The following is a 15973-nucleotide window of genomic DNA, read 5'->3' as shown; positions in this document are numbered from 1 at the left end:
CGTGTACAAGGTCGAACAAGTCGCCCGTTGACAGAATATTAAGTGTGCTGCATAAAGAGAGGAAAAGAAAGGTCGACCTCTCTGGCAGGATCTGATTCTTAATTGTTTGGCTGGTACCCAACAACCCAGTCGTCAGATGTTGGCAGGATGGCAATGTCTCTGCGAAGATTACAGTTCTTTAGGTTCTATTTTCAGTTTAATGTTGTGGAAAATCTGTGCTTATGGTCTGGTTAGGTTTAGGCACAAAAAACACAAAAATTATGTTTTGTTTTAAAATATCTGTTTGGGAATGTGGACATGGAGAAGTCCAGTAGTTTCTTCCTGAGACCAAACTCCTCCCTGTACATAAGCCTCAGCGATGATGGTTTTGTGCTGTTTATTGAGCATCCCAGTGTTCTCCATGGCAAGCCTCTGGGGCTAAAACACAATGGTAAAGGGCAAGGCATACCTGGAGTGCTTTGTGCTCATGATGCACAGGTTAAGCGAACCGCAATGTGGACTTGAAGTGAACCATACTCAGACAACCTTGCAAGGAAGTCTGAGTACCAAGGTCTTCTTTTGTTCTTCTTATTGAGTATTTAACTATGCACAGGAAATGCAGACGTATCCTGAGTTCATTTTGAGGGCTAACAGGGACCAAGTGTGAAAACACCCTTAATGACTGAGTAACCAGGGCATCAATGCAAAAGAGAGCTGCTCTCATTGACCGTCCCTGTTTTAAAAGAAAATATAGGTTTAAAAAATACACTTGACTGCATTAGATAATTACATTACCTCCCCTTATCTTGAATCAAATGTAGACATAGATGGTAAATTGCACGATACATATTGTAGTGAGTTATTTGCTCATCTGTTCTCCAGGGACAAATGTGTCTGCCCATAATAGACTGTAATACTGTTTATTCTCAGGGTTTTTTCCTGCACTGTGAGCTCATCAGTCAAACTCATCACTAACTTGTGAGGTGATAAACATGATGATGAATGTCCACTTCTTGTCTCAGGTTGTCCGACAGCGTGGGATGAGATCCGTTGCTGGTATCATGCTGAGGTGGGACAGGTGGTCAGCGTGTCGTGCGCTAATGTCTCCCTGCTGTTTGCTAATAACCAAGGTAAATCACTTCAACTCACTTTTGATGGCTGCTTCAGCTCCATTAGTCTCATTTATCAGATATATTTTTTATTTTATTTTTAAGTTTAGTTGTGTGTGTGGGTGTTGATTAGTTTATTATCATATACTTTTCTATGTTGTGCTTTTTTTGTTTTACTTTCTGATTTTATTTCTCAGATGAAATGATTGTATCAGTGCAGAGAAATGATTAATAATCCTGCCAACAATCATACTGATCATCTTTTCATCCTCCTGCTTGTTCTGTGCTGTAGTTCCTCCATTGTTGTTGTCAGTCAATACATTGTCTTAAGGCCATGTTGACTTTGGCGTGTAGAACAGGCTTTGTGAAGGGAAGAGTGATTTTTCAGATGCCGAAAAACTGTCAGATGGAACTTTTACAACCTAATGAACATGAGCTCACTGCATCCATCTCTCAGTTTACAGTGAGTACAGTGACCAGGTTATATTTAGATATCTCTCAGGATCAGTGTTATGCTTTCACTGAGTGGTTTATGGAGACTGGACATTTTTCGTCTCCTTCGTCTGAACATGGCTGCAGAGAGCGCTGCTCTCCTGACTGTTTACGTGACCCCCACCTTCCCCAGAGCCTTGTCTCATCCAGCTGGCTGGTCTAGAGAAAAGTAAATATGCACAGAATCTCTCATGTATCATCAAATGGCTGACAGACAGATACAGATGCAACTGAGATGTTAGAAAAATGTGTTGTTGGACGTTTGGGAGACGAATGATGACAGAAAAATGTGTGTGTTGTCACAAACAGACCGAACAGAGGAAATACAGAATGTGGAAGACGAGGCAGTAAAAACCTTATTCAGGCGGGAAATTATAAATAGTCTGATTACATGCAGAGCAAAAGGGGAGATATAAAATATTTATTGAAAGACTAAAAGACACTTTTTTAAAGAGTAATGAGGTCAGTATGAGATTAATGAGGGATGGAAACAATTTTAGGAGTGAGGCTCTGATGATTGAAAAGCTTGTATCTTAAAAGGAATCAATGATTCTATACAAGACAGTTTTATTACTGTCACAGTTATTTAGTGCGTTTAAGATCAGTCAGTCAGTTGGTCCACTGCTTTGGTCTCAACTGAAATATCTCAACATCTACTCATTGGATAGAGACATTTATTGACGACAAATCCTAAGATTATCCGAAGATAATCCCATGAGTTTCCTCTCTGCCATCATCAGGACTAAATTTTAATTTTTCAAATACTTTATAATACCTGTCGAACTAATGACATCAGCACAGGTGTGCTTTTTGTTCACTGCTGATAAAAAAATAAATTAAAAAAATTGTTAGCATGCCAACACACCAATGCTTGCATTTAACTCAAAGTTTAGCAGTGGCGATTACAGCCCACCAGAGCTGCGAGCATGACTGTAGACAAATCCATGTTTGGTCTGTCTGGAATTGAAGGGAATTTATTCTTTAAGCACAGGCAGGTGGCAGTGGAAAGAGACTCAGGCTCAGGTGGTACAGCAGGTGTGGCAGCGGGGGCTCGCTGTGGCGGGGACACGGAGGATCCATGGAGGAATGAAGGCTGGTGGCAGAGGTGTTGGAGGCTGGGTGGCAGGGTAGCAAGTGGAGCTGGACTCGAAGGTAGTGATCACTGGAGAGGCCGAAGAGAAGCAAAGTTAATTGAATTGCACACGAGAAGACAAAGAGCTTTACGGCGCTAGGAAATGCGTTTAGCTGTAAAGCCATGTATCACATCACAAGGACGAAATAATCTGGCAGTGAGTAGAGCGAAGACCAGAGTATTTGAGCAGGCGCTGATAATAATAACAAATAATCTGCAGGTGTGTGAGAGGGAGCTGCTCCGGCCATCAGAGGAAACCAGGCCCAGCCTCAGCAGAGCACCTCTGAAAATACACAAGCTCAGAACAACAAAAACTCCACACCAAAAGTCCAGATCATGATAATGAAAAGGAACACATGAAGTGAAAAGGAATTAAAGGAAAACATGAACAAAACAGATTTTCTATTGATGTATAAAAAAGAGTTAAGTTCTGACAATCATTACATATTTGTTACAGCCAAACTTAAGGGATACTTACACCAATGTTTGTTAGTGTTATTTGTTAATGTTTAGCATATTTAATCTGTTTTCCACCAGCATCTGTTTGCAGTGATCACTGCTTTATTAAACTTTGTATAGTTATATTGAGGTTCGGCTATTTCTTCATAGTTTTTGGTTATTCTTAATGCCTGTCACCAGGTCTGATTCCCTGCAAAATAATAACATTACTAGGGAATGTTGATGAATTTAGCTTTCTCAACAACATTATTATTATGAGCAACCAAATCTGTAAGTGTGTGAAGAGTAACTTTACCAAAACTTGTCATCGTCATATTACAGTTATTAATCTTACTTGGCAACAAATAGATGGATTACTTAATCATTATGCATCTTGTTGCTGTGTTTAAAAAAAGTTAATTAGCATCAAAATATGTTGCATCTTTCTCGCCAGATCAAGGTGCTCACTGCACTTTTGTCCACAGGGGCCGCCAGAATAAACAGATAACTCAAGTTCTTTGTAGCTGCTTTAAGGTTAGGGAAAAATCATGGTCTGGTTTATTTAATGCAGAAAATATCAACAATATCTTGAGACACATTTAACTGAAACCACATTTTTTTTTCACTTTGACCAAAGCGTTGTGATTGCCTTAGCCAGACCACATATGGGAGTCTAGAAGCAAATCCTGGTCTCTGGTGTCACAGTCTTTACGCTTTGTACACCCACCAACCACCCTGACCCAACACCTCCACGCTGCTCTAATGAGGTAAATAAATGTAATATGAATGTGACTGAGCTTCATTCAATAAAGAAAAACAGTAGAGGATTATGTTCGTCCTTTCAACATAATTGGCAAGCAATAGAGTAGGATATAAACTTAGTTTTAAAGAAACAGGGTTGAATGTTCCAGCCAGTATCGGTCAGACTGCACACTTACCTTGTGTTGGATCACTGTGGGTGAAGTCAAGACTCTTCCAGTTTGTCAGTTAGTGTTGCTGAATTACTTTTAACAGAAGTGTCAGCAGCAGCAGAGAGCGTGTACAGTATGTGGGATGCTGGTTACAAAAGATGCACTTGACTGATCTCCAACAGCGGTGAGAATAAAAGCAGCGAAGAAGAAAAACACACAGCAGCTCCTCAGTGAAAGTTAAGTGTATATGGATCAGGAGGCGGAGGTTGCTGTTTATGACTTCATAACTTAGTGTTAGTGGGTTCTGGACCCCACTGGAGTTCCTCCTCCACAGACGCCCGGTTAAGTCAAGCGCTGTAACTGATCGGAGAGATTGAGCCTATCCAACGGGAGGCTGCGTGGAGAGAAAATAATGAATTGAAAAATCAAAGAGTTCACTGTAAGAGCCAAGAGCATGAGGAAGGAATTGGCGCTGCTTGTTAAGCATGGCGGTGTGAGCACCACTGGCCTCCCCAGAGCCTCAGCCTTCAACCACCATTCACATCCAACCATTCACCCACCGCCGCCGCAGGCCTGCAGGCTCTCCACAGCACGTTACACTGAAGCTAATGCAGCTGGATATCAGTAAAACCACCCACAACTCAAACCCCCACACTGTCCTCGGCTGTGCTGAGGAGCCGGACCGGCATATTCACACCATGAAATCTGTTGGTTCACTGCAGATGTTTCAACCTCCCTCTTAAAAACATGTATTTACACTGAAAACCAGATGACCTTGAGTGCGTCATGAGTGAGTGAAGAGTGAGCTCCTTCATTTCACTTAAGGCCATAGTGAGAGAGTTTGCCTCATTTGTATTCATCAGCCTTCACCTGAGAGGACTACTGTCAGTGTTACCTTCCAGGAACGTGAACAAAGTAAAAATGATGCCTGAAATGTATTTACAGTTACATCTATTTTGTAATTGAATGAAATGTAACTAGTTACATTGAGTTAGGTTGTGTGAGGGAATGATGGACAGACAGCTTCTCTCTGTTTCAGAGTTGCAGCTAGCTAACAAGCTTACCAAGGACACCATTCCTCCCAATCTGGCACCATAAAATGCATTAAATCCAATTTATACACTTGTTAAGTGGCTCACAACAGAGTCAGACTGCCAACGTTTCCATACAGAGGATTTACTGATGTCAATAAAAGATATTTGTGTGGAGTATTGATCCCAACAACTTAGTTTGGCGAACAGTGGCATTTACCGTCTGAGAGAGGGTTCAGTGTCCCTGAGAGCCAAACAAAACACAAGCAAATTAAGAAACATCCTCACTAATGCTGCAAAGTAAGAAAACAACCAAGAACAGCTCTCAGGGACACTGTAGGAAATTGCCCATTAGCCATTAAAATAGTGGAAGTCACAAACTGTACTACAGGCTCTTAAACAGCCAGAGTGAAAAACAACAATCAGAGCATCCCAAAGATTTTGAGTAAAGGTTGTTCATTTTCCAGCTCAGAAGCAGCAGCACTAATGCAAAAATTATGTGGATTTTGAAAAAAGAAAAGTGTTTTTGGGACTCAAGTGTGAGCATGTAGAACATGCTGCCCCACAGCTCCATGAAGAAACTGGTCTGTTGAGTGACAGACTACATACGCATTCATAGAGATGTCGTATTTTCACAGTTTTTCAGCATTCCCTTTTTACTTCTGCTTGTCCCAACATAGACAGGAGCTTCTCAAAATGTTGCAAAAGGCTACTTAATTAACAGTCAACCTTCCTTGAATTTAATCTTGTTTATCTTTATTTGGCAGAAAAACTTTGGGAACATAAAATCATGGTGAAAACAAAAAACAAAAATAAGCAAAAGAGCCCCAGAGTAGGGCTGGGCAATATATCGATATTATCTTCTTATCAAGACTGTATTAGGGTCTTAGATTTTGGATAGAGTTATATGTTGATATGTTGTCTTTTCCTGGTTTTAAAGGCTGCATTACACTAAAGTGAGGTCGTCATTTTCTCTTACCAGACTGTTCTATTACTTGTCTTTACCCTCTTAATAATTAGGGTAGTACATCATAAGTTAAAGTACAATAGTCATCCCAACAATATTGTTGCAATATTGATATCAAGGTATTGGACAGAAATATTGTGATATTTGATTTTTCCTCATACTTATGAAGTGCTTTTGAGGACAGAGGGGACATGAGGGTATCACATTATAGCTGATAAATATTGTGATATTACTTTAGGGCCATATCAGTCAGCCCTACCCCTGAGCTTTATTAATAAGACATTCAACACATTCACAAATACAGAATATGCTATTTTTGTTTCTGTTGTTGGACTGTATTATAATAATAATCATAATAATAATGATTTGATTGAGGCTCAGCAGTGCAACAACAGACTAAAGGTCATTATTAAAATTACACAGGTCAACAGGTTGACCCTCAATCAAACTATGATGACTGTACAGGAACTTTCACACATGAGTGGAAGAAGAAGAAGAAAAATAAAGACATTTCAGTCACTCTGACTCTCAGAATTATGGTTAGATTAAATGCAGAAAAAATAATTTAACCATGATTCTTCCAACCAGATGGTGTCAATAATCAACCTTTTAGTTGTTTTTTCAATCACAGCTAAATTAAAAAAGCCTGAAAAATGAAACATGAAAAGTATTTCTTTTAAAACTTCAACACATTATCACTGAATCCTAGCCAGCTCCCAGACCTGACCTCTGTGTGGTGAATACCCAGACTGTAGAACTCTTGTTGTGTATAAGTGTATATGAAGTGTTAACAGACAGATGGAGCTTTAGTGTGGCCCATTGAATCCTAATGAAGAGCTGTGGTGTTATTTCACTGCTGGGAGTGTCTGTGCTCGTGTATACATGTGTTTATAGCTGCAGAGAGAGGCGATGTGTAATAGAAGAGAGTGTTGTTATTCTTATCATTCATCAGAGTCTCAGTAAAACGAATAGACTGTGACTGTTGAACGTTTCACCTGCTGCAGGGATTTGGTCCCGTTCAGACACCAAGCATTTGGCTTCCAGTTGATTTTTTTAATCAATTTTCAGGATTTCCTCATTACTTTTAAAGCCCTCCAATGACCCAGGCGCAGGCACACATTTTCTAGATGTTGTGCCCATTGTGTACCCTGCACTTAACCTCAGATCAACGATCTGCAACAATCAACAGTTTAAGTCTGGAACAGCTTTTCTGTTGGAATCTGTCTTGCTACCTCAGTGTCTCCCTTTTACTCTGTCAAAAACTCTTTTGAACTTGCCTTTCTGTATTTAGTGGCCCTGTCATTTTTCAGTTCTTCTTTTTGGAAAGATGCTGCCACAAACTGAAAACGAACTTGGAAGCACACTATTTTCTAAAGCTGTTGACTTTGTACTGACTGGGACAAAGTGAGCCAGTTCAAACCAGAAAAACAGCTTCGGAACAAAAGGAATGAGGATCGGGGTGTCCACATACTTTTGGCCATGTGTTGTATCTGCCTTTGATAACTTCTGCTACCAACCCAATGTAATTGAAGTGAGTAGAATTTTGTTTGCGGTGCTCAAAACATTGAAACTTTGCATTTAAAGTTCCAGAAGAAACGCAAATGATTTAAGAGGCGCTGGATTATTTACATGACATGATCATTTTTGTATTAGTATTATGTATTAGGATCAATATTTAATTTTTAACTATCATCGTTATTGTCAATACCGGTACATTGTTACACCCCAAATTCGAATAGCTGAGCTCGTCCTGTGTATCAGCTATTTATTTAATCATCCACTACTTCTCTTGTGTAACTGATAAATGCCATATCTCTCACTTTTTATTGTTTTGGGTCCAAACTGTATCTCTACATGTTGTGTTTTTGTGCTCACATCCTCTTCTAGATTTCTCAGATTCCCCTGGTCCCTTGTTTTTGGTGTCTCTTCTGCTGTTCGCGCTGAGACGTTCATGTGTTTCTCAGGTTACATCTACAGGAACTGCACTGAGGACGGATGGTCTGAGCTCTACCCCTCCTATGAAGATGCCTGCGAGTTCCCCGTGGATGAAAAGACAGAGCCAGAGGTAAATGATTCAGATGATTATTTCATAACGGAACAAACTACATCATCCGTGAGTCAATTTGCCCAATTATTCTGCTGTCTTGAGCCTTGTTTTTTGGACATTTTGTCTGTCTGGTCATTGTGTAGAGTGCCTGTTTATTTAGATGATACCAAAGCATTCACTACTGGTGGATATTTGAGGATTCAGACCAAACTTGTTGATCTCCTGTAGACCGGAGTCATACACACTTTTCCTTATGATGCCCTCTTTTCTCACTAAGGGACTTTAATTATGAGCTCCACACCCATAATTTTGCCTATTATGATTGGGTATGGCTAAATGACTGGTGTTATTTAAAGTAGGCTGAAAAAAGATGATTGACATTTCTCTCCTTCTCTGAGACATCAACATGAACCCTTTGAGCATTGTTTCTTTGTTCTGAAAAATAAGACATTTTTACTATTTTGACAGTGACCTCTAAACACTTTTAATGATAAATGTGAAGTGTGTGAGTTAACATGTAGTACTTCATATGTAAATGCTAACATTGTTTTATTTCTTTCTCCTCTTCTATCTTGTCTGGGTTTTTTTTGTGGTTTTTTTCCATTTCAGACGACGTACTTCTCCAACTTCAAACAAGTGTACACGGCTGGCTATGCTACCTCCCTCATCTCTCTTATATCGGCTATTTTTGTCTTCACTGTGTTCAGGTAACATTGTTTCTGAGACTGTCCACCCAAGAAAAAGCCTACATCAGTTGTTTCATTATGGTGTCCCAAAACAATATATGCTTAAATCGAAGTGAGACCTGGTGGTTGTATTAATTATGATTGGCGCAGAGGGGGAAGTCTGGTGATGTTGTTGAATCGGGATGAAGTTGAGGTGGAGGTCAGGGTCAGATCAAGAAAACTTTAGACTTTACATGTAAGACTGATTTTTGCTTCCTGTTTCCAACCACAGGCCAAATTTATCTTCACTTTTTATCTTCTTTTACTGAACTTAACAAAAGTACTAAAAAAGTTGTTTTTGTGCCTAAACGTGACCAAACCTTAACCATAAAGTGTCACATGATTCAACAGATTTATCTCTTCAATCTTATTTATTTATTTTTTTTATTGTGGAGAGATAAATACAGATAAATAATGCCTTCCTGCTGATTGGGACATCAGATCAAAAAAAAGACATCTGTGTTGTTCTGGAGGGTATGGAAAAATAACATATTATGTTACTTTTTAAGGAGGACTTGTTGTTTTTACTCGAAGGTTTAGCTAATTAAACTAAACATAACTAAACTAAACTTTAACGGAAGTAACAATTTAACAATAACTAAAATATAAACTACACTAAATTATCACTAAACTATACTAAACCAAAGACTAAACTATGACTAAATTAAATTACAACCAGCTAGACTCAACTCAACTTAACTAAACATGATTTGCCAGCTTGCAAGGTATTAAAGCCTAAAAAAAGGACTTACAAATACCCCAAATGTGCTACACAGAGAGATACCTCCTTTAAAAGCATAAAATCACCCGCCAAAGCTTTTCTCTGCTCTACAGGAAGTTTCACTGCACCAGAAACTACATCCACATCAACCTGTTCTTCTCCTTCATCCTGAGAGCGAGTGCTGTCTTTATTAAAGATGGAGTTCTTTTTTCTGATGAAAACCTGGACCACTGCTTCATGTCTACTGTGAGTATATGAAAACACCACAACAGCTCCATTAGTGCGCCTGTATTTATCCTTTACTGAAGTACTGTAGGAAAAATCTTTCATCAAAACATCTTGTAGCAGGAGAACATGTAATCCAAAGTAGAAATAGCCCCCTGAGAGAAAAGAACAATTTTGTTGTTGTAAAAGGAAAGGGAATTAAGAGGAAAACACATGGAAGGATACAAATAGGAAGACAAACAGGGAAGAAGAAAATAAAGAAAGATGTGACGTGGGTTGAAAGGACAAAAGAAAATAACATATGATCTTGTATCAGATGTGAAAAAAAAAAGACAATAAAGAAAGAATAAAAGGAGGAAAATATAAAGCAACAACAGGAAAAAAAATACCACCAGTAAACTCAGGAAAACATCAAAAAGGAATTTAGACCATTTCATCATTTCGCTCTTCTCCCCAGCTCCTGGTGAGTGCTACCAGGCTGCATATGTGAAAAAAGTTGCAGGTACTGTGAAAAGTATTTGCACGTTGCGAACTAGACAATATCTAGTTTGTCGTGTTGCAGGACCTGCCTTCAACCTTATTTCCTCTACCCCTCATCTACCCCCTTACACACTGAAACACGGGTGATATTTCAAAGCAAAATAACATGATTTCAGCTGACAATGTCAAGGATGAAGTGGGCGAATTATGTGAAAAAATATAACATCAGGTGGGAGAAAGAGACTGTATTGAAGGACTGGATTTGACTTCAAGTGGGGACGATTCAAAGTCTTATTTAACATGCCAGTTTTCACAGTTAATGATGCAGTACTTGATATAGTAAAAGTAATGATTATTGACACCCCTATTATTATATTGCTACTGTTAAAAGATATTTCTTACTGTCACCCCCATCAGTGTTCAATGATAGGTCTTACTAGGTCAATATGGAAAGCCTCATTGCCAGATTGTTCTTCAGCCGTTATGCAAGACTCTCCAGCACTTCTATCCAGACTTATTGCCTGGTGTCTTTCACTATTAACAACGGGAAGAGCATGACTGTTGAGAACCAGTCGAGTGGCAAAAACACACACCAGCCTGCTCGTCCTTCCTGGCTTTCTCTGAGGAGCTGCTCATGGACGTATCCCGCATTCTCGCTTCCCTCATCGACTCTGGTGCCGACAACAACATCATCGATGAGGAACTTGCTCTACATCTGGGGATTGATCAGGTGCTCCTGCCCTGCCCTGTTCCAGCCAGCGCTCTGGATGATCACCTGCTGGGGACAGTCACTCACCAGACCTCTCCTATCTGCATGCTCCTACCAGGGAACCATCATGAAACCATTCAGTTCCTGCGGTCACCTCAGCACCCCCTGATCCTGGTGTACCCCTCGCTCCACCACCACAATCCACACTTCGACTGGGCAACAGCCTGCCGTGCCCAAACCACCAACCAACTCCAGCTTGGCTCCAGATCTTGCCGGGGTCCCCACCATATACCATGACTTCCGTGAGGTATTCAGTAAAACCAAGGCTACATCTCGGCGCCTGCATCGCCCCATGTTACTTCTCCATCAACCTGCAACCAGGCACCTCACCACCCAAAAATCACTTGCAGGGGGCCACCATCTTCTCCAAGCTAGACCTGTGCAATGCCTATCACCTGGTCCGGATTCAAGAAGGTGTCGACTGGAAAACCGCACCCAACGCCCCGACTGTATTCCAGGCCGTGGTCAATGACGTACTAAGGGACATGTTAAATAGGCATGCATTTGTGTACCTTGTCCAAGGTGCCCTTACAGTGGACCCACTTTGCTGAGGAGGCTTTCCAGAACCTCAAGACCCGCTTCACCTCCGCCCCCATCCTTCAAGTACCTGACCCCGAGAGACAGTTTGTTGTGGAGGTAGATGCCTCCGATGTGGGGCTGGGAGCTATCCTATCCCATCGGGGCTGCCAGCGACCAGAAGCTCCTTCCCTGCACCTTCTTCTCTAGGTGACTTTCCCCCGCATAAAGGAACTATGACATTGGTAACTGGGAGTTACTGGCAGTTAAGCTGCCCTGAAGGAATGGCACCACTGGCTCGAGGGGACCAAATTACCTTTTTTGGTTTGGATGGACCACAAGAACCTTGAGTATATCCAGTCCGTCAAGAGACTGAAGTCCCAGCAGGACCGGCGGTCCCTGTTCTTCACCAGGTTTAACTTCTCCCATTCCTATTGGCCTGGTTCCCGCAACGACAAGCCTGATGCCCTGTCTCGCCAGTATGTGGAGAGGGAGAACTCCGCTCCTGATCCTGACCCTATCCTGCCTGCTCCTCTCATGGTTGCTTCACTCACCTGGGAGGCAGAGGAGAGGGTTATGGGCCGCCCTGGAGGATCAGCCCGGTCCTGCCTGTTTGTTCCGTCGACCCTTACACTTGACGTTCTTCAATAGGCTAACAGCTCCAGACTCACCTGCCACCCTGGAATCTGGCAGACCAGGGAGGTCCCACAAAGAAGTTCTGGTGGGCCACCGTAGAGGAAGAGACCCGGGGGCTCGCCAATGCCTGTCCCATCTGCAACCAGCACAAGCCATCCCACCAGGCTCCCCCTGGTCGCCTGCAACCTCTCTCGGTGCCCCATCGTCCTTGGTCTCACATCTTTTTGGACTTTGTAACTGATCTACCACCGTTCAACAGACACAGCACCATTCTGACAGTAGTAGACTGATTCAGCAAGATGGCCCACTTTGTTCCCCTGCCCAAGCTTCCATCAGCCAAGGAGACTGCTGAGCTAGTTGTGTTGCACATCTTCTGACTCCATGGTCTCCCTACTGACATGGTCACCGACCGGGGTCCTGAGTTCACATCTGTATTCTGGAGGGAGTTCTGCACACTCATCGGGGCCATAGTCAGCCTATCATCAGGATTCCATCCTCAGTCCAATGGCCAGATTGAGCAAGCTCAGCCAGCGGTCTGTCCCCTTTCCAGAGCTCCTATGGGTACCATCCTCCACTGTTCTCTGCCCTGGAGAAGGAGGTTTCCTGCCTGTCTGTCCAGACCTTCACCACCGCTGTCGTCGGACCTGGGCCTGAGCCAGAACTACTCTCCTCCGCGCTGCCAATTAATATTCCGAAGCAACCAACCGCCGCACCAAGGCCCCCACCTACCAGGCAGACCAGAAGGTGTGGTTGTCAACCTGGGACATACCCCTACAAGTAGAGTCCAAGAAATTGGCATCCACCCAGTGGGCAAAAAGTGGTCTAGATCACGTCTTTTAGATGTCATTTTTGGACATCCAAGACCTCTAAAAGACATCCTCTGGGGAGCCAGAATGAAAGTTTTTATATACATCTTTTCTGGACGTTGTATAGACGTTTATATGGCCATGGGAAGATGCATACAGTGTCTCTTAGCCGTGCTGTCTCTCCACCCCAACTAGCATCTTTTTTCTTTGGTCTTTTTTCAGTGTTTTTTATGAACTGATTATGGGCTGGCCAGACGTCTTTTGTCAATGTCATTTATCGACTAATTCTGGCTGTCAGTGGACGTCCAGATCATGGCCTGGCCCGACGGACATGATATCAACCTGTTTTGGACGTCCACAGACGTTGCCTGCTCAGTGGGCAGGTTCATTGGACCATTTGTAAAACAGAATGTCATCAACCCCACAGCAGTGAGGCTCAAGTCCATGTGGATCCATCCAACATTCCATGTCTCCAAAGTTAAGCCAGTTTAAGAGTGCCCACTGGTTCCAGCTGCCCCACCCCCACCACCGCCTCGAATAATCGATGGGGGCCCAGTTTACACGGTATACTGCCTGCTTCGCTCCCACCGCCGCAGAAGAGGGCTTTAGTACCTGGTCGAATGGAAGGGGTACAGCCCAGTAGAAAGATCATGGGTCTTGGCTCAGCATATTCTGGACGCCACCGTTATCGGGGATTTGCCGACTCTGCCTGTCTCTGACCAACCCGCCTCGCCTGTTCCCCGGTAAACTCACCTGCATTCTGTCCATGACTGTGAGATTGTCTGCTGCTTCTGTGGAAACGTCACCTGCGGCTGTTGGGCAAAACCTTCCCTCTTCCAAGCTCCCGAGTGAGTTTGTCATTCTGTTCCTCTATGGCTTCCTGTGGCTGAGAGACAGTCTCAGCATTGCCACGTTTGTCTTTGTGTGTGCTCCGAGGGATTCTCCATGGGACTTTCCACCACCATTGGGAATGCCATACACTGAGATGAACTGTTTTGCATTTGAATTGTTGACCGCTGAATTGTAATTGAATCGTGAGGCCAGTGAAGATTCACATCTCTAACTAGTACTTAAGTAAAATGGTTAGATACTTGTTCAGTCTTCAGTATTTAACTATGTACACATTAATGCATCAATAATCATAATCCATCATAAAAAAAATATTGGATTATATCAAAATACATTTTTCTCAAATGGCCAATTTTAGTTTATTTTTAGTGCTTTAAGTTTATTTTGATGCTAATACCTTTGTACTTTTTCTGAATTCTGAGAAGTTCTTCTACCAATGTTGGTGTTTCCACTGATTGCACAAATTGAATACCAGTGCTCCCATTAACAATTGGAAAAACAACAAAACAAGCTGTCTCACGTAATGTCAGAGTAACTGGGCATTAAGGGCATTCAAATTTTAATTCCTTTGACCAACAGTCCTGGAAAAGGGTAATCACACTTATATTTCAGGACACTTAGTAGGCCACTGCCCAACTGGTGTCTATCTCTGTCTGGCATCGACCTCATGGCTACTGTGACTGTAACAACCTTAATTAGAGCACAATTATGACACACAACCACAGGTGCAGCTACTGTGTGACCAAGCGGAGAATAAGGATTTTATATGAAAGGTCGCAAATATTTCAAAGCTTTTTCTCTTGTAAAAAAAATTAGACAAATTCAGCTCAAATACAGAGTTATTAGCATAGCATTGATTAGCTAGTTGCAGCTGATGAAAGGTGCCTTCGACAAAATCCAAAGCCTTCTTTTTATTTTGAAAAATCAAAGTTCTTTTATTTACATTTACATTTAGGGCATTTAGCAGTACACCAGGAGCAATTTGGGGTTCAGTATCTTGCCCAAGGACACTTCGACATGCAGACCAGGGGAATCGAACCAATGACCTTCTGATAACAAGACACTGGCTCTATCCCGGAGCCACAGCTGCAATGCCATTTTTTTGTAATCTTTGTTTGAAAAATTATTTTGAGTGGTCAATCTGCCACCATTATTGTAAGCTGCATCTGTAGCCGATTATTCCAGAAAGAAGCTTGACGACACAACAGTAAGTAAGGGGGGAAGGGCTTAACTTTAATTAGAGTAATTATAACCCACACCCACTGCTTCAAATGAGCGTGACCAAGCAGAAAATTCCCACCTCTATTTATAATCACCTTCTTTGCCCTCAGACGTATTATCATCACAGACCCCCCTGTGACCCAAAAATTGATGGGAAGGATCATTACCATTAGGATCACTCTAGATAAATGACATCCACAGACTCATCTGATGCTTGTGGCTCTCATTGTTTTTGTCTCACAGACATCCTGTAAATCAGCCGTGGCCTTCTTCCAGTTCAGTATCCTCGCTAACTACTTCTGGCTGCTGGTGGAGGGCATGTACCTGCAGACGCTGCTCGCTCTGACCTTTGTCTTCCAGAAGAAATACTTCTGGTGGTACATACTCATCGGCTGGGGTGGGTGTCCCGCTAATAGTCGTTCTTTTCTGTTTACCTTCGTTTTCTGTCTTTCTTCCTCTCTGTCTGACTCTTTCCTAATGATCAGGTCACTCTGTTTGTGCCTCCCAGGTGTCCCGACAACAATCATAATGGCGTGGATCCTTACTCGCAACTTCTATGATGACAGAGGGTGAGCTGCTGCAGGAGAATATCAGAGAAAATTGTTGCCGAACTTTCTCTCTTAAATTTATTTCAAAATTATATTGGGTGAACTACTGCACCTCTTTAAGGTTACAATATGTACTAATATCCATGTGTTACATAATGAGATAGTCACCAATTTCTGGAAGTGAGTCACATTAATCAGTTGGCTCATAAGCATAGCGTTGCATGTTGAATACATCATGATCATACCATGATAAATGTAAAGTGTATTACAGGATACTCAGAGGGGATGACAGATAAATAAATTTGCTTCTCCCATCTCTAACACAGCATTGTGTCTGGACAGTGAGTTGTCGTGCGGTTCGTGACAAGATC

The 15973-nt window shown here is 42.1% G+C and overlaps 1 protein-coding gene across 1 annotated transcript in view; it reads left to right on the top strand.

Annotated features, from left to right (window-relative positions):
• ghrhrb (growth hormone releasing hormone receptor b) overlaps positions 1–15973 on the top strand; it is a 39223-nt gene that overhangs the window by 19301 nt on the left and 3949 nt on the right. Inside the window, exons 3-8 of the mRNA XM_073476828.1 lie at positions 1002–1109; positions 8024–8124; positions 8716–8813; positions 9666–9798; positions 15298–15451; positions 15563–15623. Coding sequence (XP_073332929.1) covers positions 1002–1109; positions 8024–8124; positions 8716–8813; positions 9666–9798; positions 15298–15451; positions 15563–15623 — 655 coding nt within the window. The remainder of the gene's footprint in view (positions 1–1001; positions 1110–8023; positions 8125–8715; positions 8814–9665; positions 9799–15297; positions 15452–15562; positions 15624–15973) is intronic.

Source organism: Pagrus major, chromosome 11, assembly GCF_040436345.1.
Source record: "Pagrus major chromosome 11, Pma_NU_1.0".
In the NCBI taxonomy this organism is placed as follows: Eukaryota; Metazoa; Chordata; class Actinopteri; order Spariformes; family Sparidae; genus Pagrus; species Pagrus major.
Note: the sequence above shows the minus strand (reverse complement) of the source record. Positions and strands in the feature narration are given on the sequence as shown.